Source organism: Chenopodium album, chromosome 20, assembly GCF_948465745.1.
Source record: "Chenopodium album chromosome 20, dcCheAlbu1.1, whole genome shotgun sequence".
NCBI classification, from domain to species: Eukaryota; Viridiplantae; Streptophyta; class Magnoliopsida; order Caryophyllales; family Amaranthaceae; genus Chenopodium; species Chenopodium album.
In genome coordinates this window covers 37,690,726-37,706,309 of record NC_137853.1, presented here as the reverse complement: position 1 = coordinate 37,706,309, position 15,584 = coordinate 37,690,726, and the positions used below count along the sequence as shown (strand labels likewise).

At 33.8% G+C, this 15,584-nt stretch overlaps 2 protein-coding genes across 2 annotated transcripts; one reads left to right on the top strand and one right to left on the bottom strand.

The window, feature by feature from the left end:
• Positions 1 to 206: 206 nt before the first annotated feature.
• Positions 207 to 6,903, top strand: LOC145597784 (uncharacterized). The gene is made up of 5 exons (XM_081654030.1): positions 207 to 2,085; positions 3,075 to 4,061; positions 4,616 to 4,841; positions 5,799 to 5,941; positions 6,371 to 6,903. Exons 1-5 carry the CDS (start codon positions 532 to 534, stop codon positions 6,632 to 6,634), a joined length of 3,174 nt encoding a protein of 1,057 aa, XP_081510156.1. The 5' UTR covers positions 207 to 531; the 3' UTR covers positions 6,635 to 6,903.
• Positions 6,904 to 9,040: 2,137 nt separating this feature from the next.
• On the bottom strand, positions 9,041 to 12,316 carry LOC145598396 (uncharacterized). The gene is made up of 8 exons (XM_081654743.1): positions 11,064 to 12,316; positions 10,757 to 10,790; positions 10,421 to 10,645; positions 10,184 to 10,273; positions 10,014 to 10,079; positions 9,839 to 9,930; positions 9,677 to 9,724; positions 9,041 to 9,473 (listed from the first exon to the last, which is right to left on the bottom strand). The coding sequence occupies exons 1-8, from the start codon at positions 11,435 to 11,437 to the stop codon at positions 9,356 to 9,358; spliced, it is 1,047 nt and encodes a 348-aa protein (XP_081510869.1). The 5' UTR covers positions 11,438 to 12,316; the 3' UTR covers positions 9,041 to 9,355.
• Positions 12,317 to 15,584: the final 3,268 nt, after the last annotated feature.

Genomic DNA, 15,584 nt, shown 5'->3' with positions numbered 1-15,584 from the left:
CCCATTAACTCATTAAGTAACATAGGCCAATCCTCTTTCAAATTCTCCGAACCTAATCTCAACCGACTCGATTGTCATCTCTACTTGTAAGTTAGGCAACCGTAACTCCGTAAGGCCTTTATTCTGTAAGCCCTACACCAAAAGGAAGTGCACTTTACATACGACATACCAATATACCACGATAGTACCAAATTAGCAAGAATTAAATCAATGATTAAACAAATAAACACATTCGCACCATCTTCAGGTTCTCCTCCCCATCATCTCACTCCTTCAAATGTCAAATCTATCGATTGCATCCCCAGGTTATCTTTCTGTCTCAAATTCTCTATATTTCAGGTAATACAATTAAACCCACTTTCTGATTTCAATTATTTTGCTTAACTATACATAAAATAAATTAGGCAGTAGAAGTAGATATACTATAAGAAATTACCAATTCCCAGATTAGTTTAAATCAGGGTATAGCTTTAATTTCTGAATTATATACATGTTGTGTTGAATTTTGGTGAGTTTTAAGTTGAAGATTCAATGGAGAGGGGGCTAATTAGTGATGAAGTCACCTCTCCAGAACAATTGGATGGTGGGTTTCAGAAATCTGATGATGGGGAAATTGGGGATGTGTTATCTCCAGTTTCTTCACAGTATTCATCGTGTGGAGAGTCGGAGTTTGATCGATATTGTAGCGCGAATTCGGTTATGGGGACTCCTAGTGTGTGTAGTTCAATGGGGTTTTACCATGATTCTTTGGATTCTGATTTTGGATCATTCAAGAGTTTGGAGGGTTTTAGTTTGGGTGGTGAGAGGGTTCCTAGAAAGTTTGAGGGGGTTACACGGTCATTGTTATCGAGGGAATCGGGTTTAGGGGATAGTTTGAGTGATGAGTTTTGTAAGTCGAAAGGGGAGGGGGGAGGGTTGAGTCCTGTGGTTGGTGGGGTTAAGGGGAAGATGGAGGATTTGGATAGAGGGGGGACTTCTTCGTCGAGTGGTGGAAATATGCCAGTGTTGGGGGGTAAAGCCGAGCTGAAAGGGGCTAAGGTGTTTGATGGGGAGGTAGGGAATAAAGAAAATTTAGCTGTACTTCTGAAAAATGTGGAGAATGTGCTATTACAAGGAGTTGTTGCTGCAAGAAGTGCTGCTGAGAACTTGTTGGATGATAATCATGCGGATGAAATGGAGGATGAGAGATGCAGAGAACAGGATGAGTCGTCTTCAAGGTATGATCACTCAGAGGGTGAGGATTCTATGTTTAACTATGGTTCGGATGAAGAATCTCAGCATAATGCATATTATGTGAGAAATGTAGTGGATCGTAGTGATGTAGATGCAGGATGTGGGAATTCGGTGCTTATGAACTCGTCTGTGGCTTTTGGATCTAATGACTGGGAAGACTTTGAATTAGATGGAATGGAAAACACGACGCAACTTTCTGATAGTTTTTGGTTGCGGCAGCAATCAAGTGAAAAAGTAACTACTTCTGAAGATTTGACTTTGAGGAGGTCAATATCTAATGAAAATTTTCATTGGCATGAGGAAGAAAGGAATGCAAGGGATGTTGCTACAGACTGCGATGATGTCCTGGAAGTTGATAGATCATCAGACTGTTCTCTTAGTTGTTCGACCACTAATACTCATTCCTCGAAAATTATGGAAGCAGGGGCTACAGGGGGCTCAGGGGACATTTCAAGGTGCAAACAGATTACCAGTAATGATGAACTGGATGAGTATCTTGATAATTGTTCTGTGTACAATGTATTTCAAAAGCCATGTACTCCATTGCATGTTGTGGCAGATACTGAATCCATGCAAGATGAGAAAGAAAGGAAGATCGTGGATAGTACTCGTGATACAAAATGTGGCCATGATGACCACCCAATTCCACAACAATCCTTGATTCCTCTGCCCGATGATGGTGCAGGTGAAGCTTATGATCACGGAGATTATAGGTTGGATGTACTTCAAGGTGCTCAAGTGGAATCTTCTGAGGGATGTGTGTCAAAATCAGCCTTGACGTGGCTTGAGAGTGAAGAGGGGAGGACTCATGGTGACTTAAATCTAAGTGGAGGGCAGACCACAAGCAGCAAGGTATGCCAACTTTGGAAGAGATACAGTTTCTTTTAGTTTTAAGTTTGCTTTGGCTTGACATAGTTGTTTATTTGATGAATGCTGAGTATGTCAGTTGCTCTGATTACATTGCTGTCAGTGGTTTAATAGAATTAGCTCTTTGATAATATCTTATGGTGCATTACTTTCATGAGCAAGGGTATAGACTTCACCAAGTCAGAATGTTTCAGGAATTTTTTTATAAAATCTGACTGTACTTTTAGGTTTTAGCTAATTGATTTATTAGAAAATACACAATATGTGTATGCTTTCTGTTCTTTGAATTTTCTTTCCACAAAGATTTCAGACACTACTGTTGTAAGAACATGATATGTTGCTATTTTGCTATAATTGTTTTCCAATCATCTTTTAGTTATCATCGCTGCCCTAGGAATGTTGACACAAGCCAGCAATTTTTTCCAATTGATGCATATGCCAACTGCCAACCTCAAGTTGCAAAACTACTAACAAACAGAACAGTCCTACTGTTGCGAAGTTTGAAATTCAATTGGCTCTTCTTAATTTGAGTAATAGGAGGGATTTGATTTATCATACTAACACATAAATTTTGTGGACCATGTAATTGATATTATTCAAGTTAATGAATGACGTATGGAATGAATGGATGATATGACTGGGAACTGGTATAGTAATATTTCTGGTGGAGGTAAATAAGCTAATAAGTCATTAAAACATTTTAAGTTAACGATGGCTCATGGCTAGTTTTTCGGTCCTTTCTCCCTCTCTCCTTTTTGTTTGTTTGTTTGGGATAGGGATTCGTTGGTCTTAGTCTTAGAGGTAATCTGATTCTTAGTTCATTAATTTCCCTTTTACAATTCCACTCATCTAAGGATTGGTGTGCTTTATCCAATGATTCTTAGTTACATTTATCTTTGTCATATTATCTTACATTAAAGAGCATTTCTTCCTCACCTGCTGAAATTTAGACTTGAATTGATATTGTTTTATAGGAAAATGATTTGGAGATGAATGCATTTTATGATGATTTTGTACATGAAATGGAAGAGATTTTGTTAGAAACGCGTGAATCTCCTGTGGGGAGGTTGAAGCAGGGAAATATTGAGTTCCAATCTGAGCACTTGTCAACTTTAAGAGATGGTGAATCCATTGCTCGTACTTCTGGTTTTGATGCTGGAAACCCTGGTTTTCGTCATCCACTTAGGATTGATGGGATTGAGGTAGTGGGTGCCAAGCAGGTAAAGGGAGATATTCCCCTTAGTGAAAGACTGGTTGGGGTGAAGGAATACACTGTATACATAATACGGGTTTGGAGTGGCAAAGATCAATGGAAGGTTGAGCGTCGATATCGTGACTTTTATGCACTTTATATTCAGTTAAAAACACTATTTGCTGCTCGAGAATGGAATCTTCCACCTGTGTGGCTTTCTGTTGATAAAGAAACCAGAAAATTCTTTGGTAACACTTCTCCAAATGTCATTGCAGAGAGAAGTACTCTTATCCAAGAATGTTTATGTTCCATTCTCCAATCCAGGTATTGTTCCAGTCCTCCAAATGCTCTGATTTGGTTTCTTTCTCCGCCAGAAGCTCTTCTGAGTTCCTCTCGGTCAAATGATGTGATGCGGCAATCTAATGTGGGTACATACACTGAAAGAGTTCCTAGTTTAGGAAAGACCATATCACTGATAGTTGAAATTCGATCCCACAAGTCCGTAAAAGAGCTTCTGGATACCCAACATTATACATGTGCTGGGTGCCATACACATTTTAGCGATGGTAAGAATCGCATGCTAGGAATTGCGCAGACTTTTGGCTGGGGTAAACCACGACTTTGTGAATATACTGGCCAGCTGTTTTGTTCTTCATGTCATACAAACGAAACTGCAGTTCTGCCAGCCAGAGTTTTACATAACTGGGATTTTACTCCTTACCCAGTTTCTCAGATGGCCAAGTCGTTCCTCGAGTCAATTATTGACAAGGTTAGTTGAGAATTTTTGTACATTTCAACAATATCAATGTTACCCTGCACTTTTGAAGAGGCTCCAATTGAGGTGGGATTTGGAATAAAAAAAGGCTAGGAGAACAACACCTCCCCCCCCCCCCCCCCCCCCCCCCAAAAAAAAAAAAAAAAAAAAAAGAAATAAATCTTACACGTAATTTTTATTTGTCCAAAAATGTTGACCTACAAAATTATGAATTGAGAATGGACTCTTGTGTTTTGTGTTATTGAGTACTTTATCAAGCTTATAGTCTATACTAGAGTGCTTTATGTAGCCTATTCTACAGCAGTTTCTTTATTTCCTCCATTAATTTTCTCCTCACACTGTTTGCTATTTTTCATTGTATCTGCTTATAAAATTGTAAACTTTCTTACTGCTTGATAGAGAATTTGAAATAAAGCTCAGAGATATGTCTGTATTTTTTTGTTGCCGTTGCTTGAGTATCTGCCGCCAGGTTGTTGTTGACAGTTATATTCAACTTATGTATATTCATATTGGGATTTGGGCTGAATGATTTTTTCTTCAATTGGCAGCCTATGTTGTGTGTGAGTGCAGCAAACCCTTTACTCTTTTCTCGTGTCCCTGCACTGCTCCATGTTGTGGGTATTAGGAGGAAAATTGGGGCAATGCTTCCATACATTCGTTGCTCTTTTCGTAGATCTATCTATAGAAGACTTGGATACCGGAAATATCTTCTTGAAAGTAATGACTTTTTTGCACTAAGGGATCTTGATGATCTATCCAAAGGAGCATTTGCAGGTACTTCCACCTTCTTCCCCTCCCCCACCAAAAAAACCCAAGAAATGGGTTCTTGCTGTGAAATTGCAAAATGTGTAATATTATACTGTGATTTCTGAACTGTTTATTACTCAATTGCATTTATCATAATATGTATATTGCATGAGACCATGGGCATTCCAAGCAACATCCTTGTTCTGCATTCTTCTATGTGAATTTTTTGCTTAGGTTTCACTTTTTTCTGGATTCTCAATATTTGGAGTTTTTGAATGATTACTCTGCATCTGACTAAAATTAAAATACGATGGATGTGAGGCATAAGTGTGAGTCTCGGTATAATTTGACATACAAAGTAATTTGAAAATAAAGATTGGTTTGATTGAAAGCTTTAGCATATTCATATTAGCCACCTTGAAGTGTGTATTTCACTTGGAAAGTGGAAACTTGAATTACTCTCTGTGGAAGTTTGGAATGTCTTTTGGGAGTTTTGGGAAGATGTGAAATTCTAGCATTGTAATATTTATGTTTTCTAAATTCTCGACTTGGGTATAACTGCACCTGCCTGATTAAGAAACAAGAATTTGAGATTTTGATTCAGGTCTTTGGTGATAAATTATGAATGTAAGCTCCCAATACTCCATCTCACATGTGTCGAAATTCTATGTGTCTTGTGCATGTTCTTTTCAGTTGTATCATAATTTTACTTCATATATATTTGGGCATGATCTTTCCTTGTGACTTAAGTTACACATTCTGAAAGATAAATTCGTAGTACTACTAAGCCTGTGTTATTTCCAACTTATGGGCTACAGCTGTGTGTGTATAGCTGGATGATTCTCTGATTTTGAAAATTATATTTCTTCTATCCCCCCGCTTTTTGTATGGTTTAATTTTTGCTGCGAGTGACTTTTGATAGAAAGTCTATTATCCTCCCTGCATAACTAAGTTGAGCTGATATTTGACTTTGCACTTATGTAGCACTTCCGGCGATTCTAGAAGCTGTGTCGAAGAAAATCCAGGAACACATCACAGAATTATGCCTTGAGTGCTGCGACCTTGGTGTTCCTTGTGGTGCTCGACAAGTTTGTGATAACCCATCCTCTCTTATCTTTCCTTTTCAGGTATAAATGTTTGTCACACTTTGATTATCCCAAGCAATTTCCCTCAACAACATATTTCCGCACCTGAAATCTCGCTCTTATAAAAAATATAGGGGAAATAAATGTCGATAGTAAACTAAGAGAGGAGCTTATTATCAGCAGATATATCTTTTGATGACCTTTCAACTTTCAAGCATACTTCGATCTGAATATTGCTTTTCCAAATCAGTAGATGGCTTAGTAACACTTATTTAGGACTTGATTGAAAGTATGCTGAGATCTAGCAATGCAAAAATGTAAGAGAGCTATCAATAGATTTGTGTCTTTGACTAGTATAATTGATATCACAAAAGTGAAATGACTTATTACTCTTTTTGAGTGTTCTCCGTATTCTTGTTACGATGACACGATTTCTTACTGTTGCTAGTCATTCTGTAAATTATATTGCAGGAGGAAATTCAGAGATGCAAGTCTTGTAAATCAGTCTTTCATAAGCATTGCCTCAACAAACTCCAGGAGTGCCCATGTGGAGCAGTTCTCAAACCGCTTGTAAACGCTGGCAGAGCTTCAGGATCTTCGTCTCTGTCGGTAAAGATATCTGATCCTAAATCCGGACTCCTTTCACGTATGTTCTCAATGTCGAGACAAGAAAAGGGACTTAAGGATAATGATAATGTGATCTTGATGGGATCGTTCCCGAGCACCTCCCTTTGATCCCTTGTAACTGTAACCTATCACCAGCTTTGTATAAATCTGTTATTCACTAATTTGTAATGTAAAGCTGAAGACGACCCATCATAAAATTTTGATCATTCTTTTGTATAGAAATTGTGGTTGTAATAAGTAGAAAAGTACGTAGTATGAAAGATAGAGAAGTTGGAGCTATATTATTGTAATATTGATACTGAGATTGTGAATCTCATTCCTTAGTGTGATTTTAAGAAGCATGGTTGCTGTATAGTATGAATGAATTCTTCTTTTTATTTTGGCTGTGTCAAATAGTAAGTTTTGGATCCTCTATATCACTTTTTTTTTTTTCCATAGGACTTTAATTGATAATAGACCGAAGATTACCCAACTATTTAAAATGAATGCGTAATTATTCTATTTTTTTTTTATCAATTTGATCCACCAAAATCCTAAGAGTCTCACTTATTTGTAATAACACAAAGAATATGTTGTATTGAGTCACTTACAAAGTCTTTGAAGAGTAACTGAGCTTTTTACTACTACCTCCGTTTCATATTATTTACAACGATTTGACATAAAATAAAGAGGAAATATGTCTAATCGTTGCAAATAATATGAAACGGAGGTAGTATTTGCATAAAGTGTGAATGCTTCTTAAGTAGTTGTATATGTATCAACATTGGGAAAGAAAAATGAAGTACGAAGAAGAAAGAGCGTAGCCACCATTGACATCGTGTCATAAACTTTTACACTGCACTAATTTAGTGTTGCACAATCAAATGATAATGCTCCACTCAACTGGTGAAAGGGAAGCACAATAGAGTAATGCCTTACAGAATCAAAATTAAATTCAATATGATGGTAATACACAATATTCAACAAATTATATTCTTGATATAATGATACTACTAAGTTCTACGTAATACTTAAGCTTTGTTTTCTTTGTTCTAAAGATAAATAAATAAATAAATAAATAAATAAATAAAACCCTTTGTTCTCTTCATCTGAAATAAGATGTTTTGATTAATCAAAAATCAATACGTTATGGTTTGTCACAATATATATTCACAACATTTTTTTTTTTTTATGATAATCTTTACTATTACTACATTACTAATGAGTTGTTATAAATGATCATAGTTATGATCAAACATAATATAGGATCAAAGTTATGCAACTATTTTAATATCGAGATAGTTCTTAATGCGATACGCGTGTACCTTGAATGAAATGTATCATATACACACAACATATCACATTCTAAAACCCTTCAAATATGTCATGATTCCTTCCCTAAGCTAGTTTAGCCATAAACCTTCATGTACATTGTGCATTGCACCCAAAAAAAAAAAAAAAAAAAAAAAAAAAAGCTGTCGGTGATAACTACTATTTAACAGTATAGTAACATGATAAATTAAGCTTCTTTTTTTTCTTTTCTCCTCCATCAACATAACTTTATAAAGCTCAAAACTCTCCAATCTTGACCTATCTTTATTTCCACCACTATATTAATACATGTAAAGCAAAAATTACAGACAATCATATGGCCCATTTACCATCACTTTGGTTACCTCTCCTTAGTCATTACTCACTATAATTTACTCTATCAATATTTCTAATAATGTACTTAATTTCTTATATGTTCAAATTTCCAATCATTTTACCACAAAACATAATTTCCCACATGCTAAAATTTCTAAAATATTGAGTATTCAATTTAATGATATTATCCATATAGATTCGGAATAGAAACACTCATGCGATTTTAGTTAAAACCAACTATTATGATACAGTTCAATTAAACGTTACTTGTACCTTATTATCTTACGCAATCACCAGTCGATAAAATGAAATTAACTTTAAAAAGTAAAGATGCACTCAAATTTTATATTAGTAGTAATTTTATCTAGGAATTTTGGTTGGGCTTTACTCCTTTTAGCATGCCAAATATGCCTTTTCACCCACCACCCACCTGATCATCCTGATGTTTTGACAATATCTTCCTGGCTTTCAGTTATACAAATTTTGAAATGATGAGAATCTTATTTTGTTATTTTTAGTTGGAGACATGATTATTTGAATGCCTAACTTCACCTTACTTACCCCCTTTAACCTTTCTATTTACAGGATTTAACAGTTATAGAATCTGATTCCCCTTTATTTGATCCACTTTTATTAAAAATACAATTCTAGGCTTACAAGTTCCAATAATCCCATATTCCCATGCCTAAAGTTTCAACCATTTATAAAGTATAGTCACCAAATTTGACGCTCCAAATAAAATAAAACAATTGACATTACAAATTATAAATGAGGAAACGGGATTTTGAACATGTAACATATCGAACACAGATCTTCACTCTCACAAATTCGAACATGCAAAAATATTAATGTACATATAAGTAATGTAACCAATTTGAGAATGTGAGTATATATACTTGTAAAATCATCATTTTTGTATATGCAACTTTACACAAAACCTATAATATGGTAACTACAATTGTTACATCCACTATATGTGAATGTTTACTTGATCACAAAGTACCACATTTCTAAAAACAAAACTTGCCAACATTTTATCTAGTATATGTATATCTCCTGATCTGTATACTTAGCTCTGAATTCCTACCTCTCTTAAACAATCGAAACGAACGAAAATTAATGATGTTTTTTTAAAATCTGTTCAAAATCATGAAATCTTTTTCGGGTTTAGGCTGCAATTTTCGACAAACTTTCTTGTCTTGATCACCTAGAGCATTGGTAAGACATAGGAAAATGTTTTGACAAGAGATTATGCTTGAGCTTTGTTATCAAGAAGAAGATGCCATAACATGGGAAATGCATTATTGCCACTGAAGAATACCTGCATTGCACAATTTCAGCTAATTAGATTCTTATAATGGCTTTCTCTCTATCCGGCTTTTTACTAATTCTACTTACGGACATTCTAAAATAGTATATGCGACTTTTCTTATGACTCATGAGGGAGAGAGTGTAGTTTTCAACAGACAAATGACTACAACATTATTGGAATCATGTAGGGGTTAAAGAACAAGGAATTCTTACCATAAAGGGGCGAACGAGGAAGACAAGTCCAAAAATGGATATGGCCACCTGTTTGTATGATTTGAGTGAAAACAAACCATTAGAGAATGAGACACAAAGGGAGGAAACCCGAAAATTATTGCTTCATGAAGAAGCATAACACAACAAAGGAGTAAGGCTTACCAAATAGATATACAAGCATGAAGGACCCATTGGAAAATGACAAAGAATGATGTCCAAAGGATGAAATATGCAATTCGAAACCAAGGAAACCTCTGAGATTGAAAAATTACACAAATTAGTGATCGAATATGTAGCTCATTTTCATTAGAGAATGAGGATATAATGATCAACTTACCAAGCAATTCAACGCGGTATCACCAAGCAGGAAAACAAGGTTGATTGTGTGCATATTAATAATGAACTGCTCATCATAAGATTAGGAAAATAATGTCACATTCTTATCATATAAATTGTAATATTGAATTTAATCTATGCAAAGTTTTAAGCTAGAGATTAGTAGCTCACAAAATTGAGATCATAATTTTTGGTTGCTAGGAATGGAACAATTATGAACCAAAATACACAATCTGTGAGTATCACTGCTCCTGCATTCATCTGCATTACAAAATCATACCATAAATATTTGTTACTTAACTCAATCATTCATACAAATAAAATTATGCAACATAACATAAAATCCCCTGCATCAGAACAGAGCAATAATAATACACCAATTTCTTCTACTTTGATCATTCTTTTTACCTGAAATATAACCTGAAAGACATAGCCCCAGAAACCGGCAGTAGAGCGAGGCTGGTGAAGAACTTGCTGGGTGCTAAAACTGGCCTTAATTGCATTCGGAGTTCCACCATTCGTAGAGACTAAATAACCACCTCTTTCTGCATCAACCCCTTCACTATGAACTCTATCACCACTAATTTTTTGGTGGTAATCATAGCAGCCATACATGGATAGCACTGATCCTAACTACAATCAACAACAAAATTAAAGCTAATTAGCAAAATTATCCAATTTGAATAAATATATGTTAATTAGCAAAATAATCCAATTAGAATGTGGTTCAAGATAATAACCTACCGCAAAATATATGGTAACAAGTGTAAAAGTCCACCTATCAATCATTATAAGAAAAAACATAAAATGAACCCATTAGCATCATCATCATGTAATTAACACCCATTTATAATTACACATTTAAAATCATAATTTGATTAAAAACCCATTAATCATATGCTCAAATTTGCATGGATTCAATTATACACCCCAATATACATTCATGATTTATCATCGCAATTTAATAAAAAAAAACCCATTGTCAGGTACACCCGGGTGTATAATAGAAATCCTCGAGGTGAGGTGAAATGGCATAAAATTAGAAACTTACTGAGTGTAATAGTAGAAAATGGAGCCACCATCAACAATGGCATTGACAATGAGGAGAATTAAGAGCACAAAGAAAGCACAAACTCTGAAAGCTAAAAGCCAACCAGGGTGCATTCCTTTAAGACAAGGCATCCAAACTTCATCTGCATATAAAATTCCTGGCTTTTCTTTTGAATCATCTTCATCCAAATTTGGTTTAGAAGATTTTCTTGGGCCTTCATGTTTTGATATTAGAAATGAGGCAAAAATCATGGAGATTAATACCAAGATTACACATAGCAAAACCCTCCAATTTAGCCAGTACTTTGAAGTTGATGTATCACCTGTAATCACTGGTTCCCAAGTTGCTCTTAGTGTTCCTGACAAAAAACCCATTTTTCTACTACTAATTTTATGTCTTCTACTTCAATTTTATCCAATTTTTTTGTGATTTTATAGGGGGGTTTTGGTACTCTTTTTATGATTTTTTTATTTTTTGAAGAAATCAAATTGGTGGGTGTTGAAATAACCAAGGAAATTTTGGGTTTTTTGATAGCTTACAAGTGAAAGAAATGATTTTTATAGTGTGTTTTTCATTGATTATGGAGAAATTGGCAAAACCCAGGAAAGATTCAGAACAAAAATTGATAAAAATTAGGAAAATTGAAACAAAATCCAAGAACAGAGGAGACTACAAAAGCAGGGGATTGAAAATGGGGGGTCTTTCAATGCCATGAATTTGGAAAGAAGATATTATTAGAGACAAACATTCAACACTTCCCACACTTAACCATGAATGAAGAAAACAAAGCTCTTGAAAACCCCCAAACAAAATTAAAATCAAAAAAAAAAAAATTAACCCCACAAAATCTAGAGAAAAAGCTCAAATTGGGAAATCTAGAACAATGATGAAACTTGACTAGAAAGTTGGTGTTTTTTTGGGGTGTTAAGCAAATTTTATGGGTTATATATGACTAATAAACCAAAACCCTCATTGGTTTAATTGTGAAAATTGAGCAAAGATTCCAAACTTTTAAGAGGGAAATATTTTATTTAATTTTTTTTTGTAATTTTTTGGTGCAAAAAGTTTAAGGATTTACAAAATGAGAGGTTTTTTTAGGGAAATAATATTTGTTTTTGTGTAATATGAAGAAGAAAGAATTAGAATTAGAGAAGAAAAAAGGTCTAAATTGTAAGCAAAGGAAAAGCTAGATACTTGCATGGGATGGAAAGCAAGGCAAAGATGGTCATGTGTAATGTGTGGAAGGGAGATGCTTTGCTTCTTCTTCTTCTTTTGTGTTTTTGGTTAAAAATACAAAAATGAAGACAAGATTTTAAGAAGGGGAATATAAAGGAGGGAATATTGTATAGGAAGATGATGTGCTAAGTGCTAGTATTATGCTTAATCAACAAGCTTTTTCCTTTTTACTATTGTTTGCTACGACTATATAACTCGAAAAAGGTCGACAATAAATTAATACGTAGTAAGCATATTATCGTTAATATACTAGACAATAGGCATTTTATTGTTGACTTTAAATATATTGCAATTTTGAAAATACAGATATTATCACTTGAATTTCATACTACTAGTATTATCAAGACGTGGTATATGTATACTTAATATGTAGTTAGTATAAATGTATAATAAGAAGATTGTAACACATTGTGATTGTCCTATCCTAACCTTAAATGTTTAGTTAGTAATTAGTATTTTGATTAAACTTAAACAAAGTTTACAAAACCAAACTATTCTACTCGTAGCTCATAAGATGTTGCCATGTTGGAGGGAGGTGCCATTGTGCCAATTCATATGCTTGGACCACAAGCTTCTTCCTTTTCAATAAAATTTTTTTTTTTTACAATAGTAAATATTACTCCGTAAAAAAATTTAAAAACATTAAACAATCTATTGTCGCAATCTCCATAAGTTCATGCAGATTAAAAAAAGTACTCTTCAACATATGAACGTCTTGTCACCTTTTTCTTTCTTAAGATGACCAGCCTTAGAAAACTGAGCAAAATTTAGAGGAGAGATAAAGTTTTGGGTGGGGGGACAAATATTCTGTTTTCAATTTGGATTTTGTGCTACTAATAAGCCTTTTAAGATGCTTCTTTTTTACCTTAATATTAAATAATTTACTAAAAAAATATATTCATAATCGTACAAAGTAAGAAAAATAAAATATACTCATATAGATTGCATATCAAAAGTTATAATTGAAAATATAATACATTAATTATTATTCGTGAATTTTAAGAATTGCATATATCATTAATCAAATTATATGAATAATAATTGAAAATAAGTAAAAATGTTCCTTTCACCAAATAAAAAAAAATAAAAATAAAATATTTTTTTAAAAAAAAGGCAAAATTCATAAAATTGAGCAATATTCATGAAATTGTAGTGGTCAAATGTTATGCTGAGATAGCTTTAAATGTATCTGATCAATCAAATATAAGTAGTTAAATAATTGTAGAAAAATGTGTAATGAGTACAACTTTTACAGCATAAATATCATGCATATGCATGACATTTTATTGGGATTCTGGATAATAGTATACATGCATGAGATCCTTTCTATGTTTTGGATCCAAAGGTGAGGATTGGGCTGTCATCTACAAAAGGTCACAGCTTTCATAATTTTATTTTATTTTTTATTTTTATTTTTTTGGACTCTTTCTATGCATTATATTGGCACGTGAATATCAGAATATGTGATGAAGTTGGGTTGTTTTGTGAGGAGACAAAGTGTAAGAGAAATGCGAGTGTGGTACAATAAAGGTCAAAAGCATAGCTGCCATTTACTGCTTCACGCAAGGCATACAACTCTTGCCTAGTTGCCTTGTGTAAGTACAACGAGTATAACCTACGAAGTATAATCCTATACACATATTATTAACGTCTTTTTCATTTTAATTTGTAGGCAGTGTTTAACATTTGACAACCCTTTTTTTTTTCTTTGTGCCTAAGGTATATAGCTAGTTTTTTTTTTTTTTTTTTTTTTTTTTTTTTTTTTTTTTTAAAAAAAAAAAAATTAAAGGTAAGGAGAAAATACCCTGATGACGGCCTGACCGTATCTCAACCATCACGATTTTTTTGGTCCAGTATTAGCGGGTCAGACACTTTGAGAGTGAGGGGGAAGGGTAAGGGATCCCCACCCTTAAAGTGTCCCTAGTGGGGATTGAACCCCCAGCAGCCTGAGGTGACAATCTTACCACTAGACCAAACTTAGCTTAGTAAGGTATATAGGTAGGTGGTTATGAAAGGGTTTACTGCAAATACGCCAAGTAGAACATTGATCGATCACATAACTCAAGATGAGGGAAATTTTATTTAAAATTACCATTTCAGTTCAGAAAATACATATAAGTTCAAGAAATAATTCTTATAAATAGCTCGTTCATCACATTAGATGACAAATCACATGCATCTCTAATCTAACCATAGCATTATTTATTTGTTAGCTGGATGAACAAAACGTGAGCAGAAAGGCAGCTCGTAGATAGACGTTCATACTAGCTCGTGAGTAATTTCCATGCAAGGGATACGTACGTAATATGGCACCAATGCACCATACTATAAAGTCGGTGATTATTGACTTGAAGAAGACCTCATTTATTAATTTTATATTTATATGGAGTTTGTCACTTTCTTAACACGGTTAAGTTTATTGGTTGGCTTCTCTTAGACGCCATAACTAGGCCCCATAACATAACCTAGTTGTATTATATTATAAGCTACTACTAAAAATAGAATATATGTATGTAAATAATAATGAAATTGAACCATATAAATTTGCCATTTTATGTCCTTAATTAGATTCTTAGTTAGGGTGGTAACAGAGATATACAACCATGATCTCAACGAATATTGCAGATTTCATATTTGCATGGTAGGTCCATTATACAAGTATTTTTTTTTTGGTATCTTTGTTTTTACTATTACGTGTATATAGAATAGTAATATGAGTAGGGTTAAAATACTTTTAATATTGTCAAAGTTTAAATGGGGAGTGATTTGAATATTATTAACACAACAATCTTTTATTTTACATTAGCAAAAATTGCAAGACACTATATTGAATAATACTTCGTAATTGATATGAGTTGGACTTGATAGCTAACAACTTAGGGCTGTTCACTTCAGCTTAATTTCAGTTCAGTTCCAATTAGTTCAGTTCAGTTCCTAATTTCCTTCTCTCATAAAATATTCAGTTCAGCTCAGTTCAGTAAATGTGTGAACAAGCCCTTAGTAGTCTAGCTATATCATGTAGATATAAAAGTGTATTTTAAACGAGTACTTTTAAATAATACGTAACCTGTAACTCATTAAATAATAATATTTTTTGTTATGATATTGTCATAAGAACGGGCCGGGGTAAACAAAAAAAATTCCTCAATAATAGTAACAACTAAAAAATGAGTATATTGTTTCTTCAAAAAAAAAAAAAAAAAAAAAAAAGTATATTGTAGTTGTAGAGATTTTCAAAAAAGCTAAAGGATTTTTCTCAAAACTTTTATACATTGTACAGATACA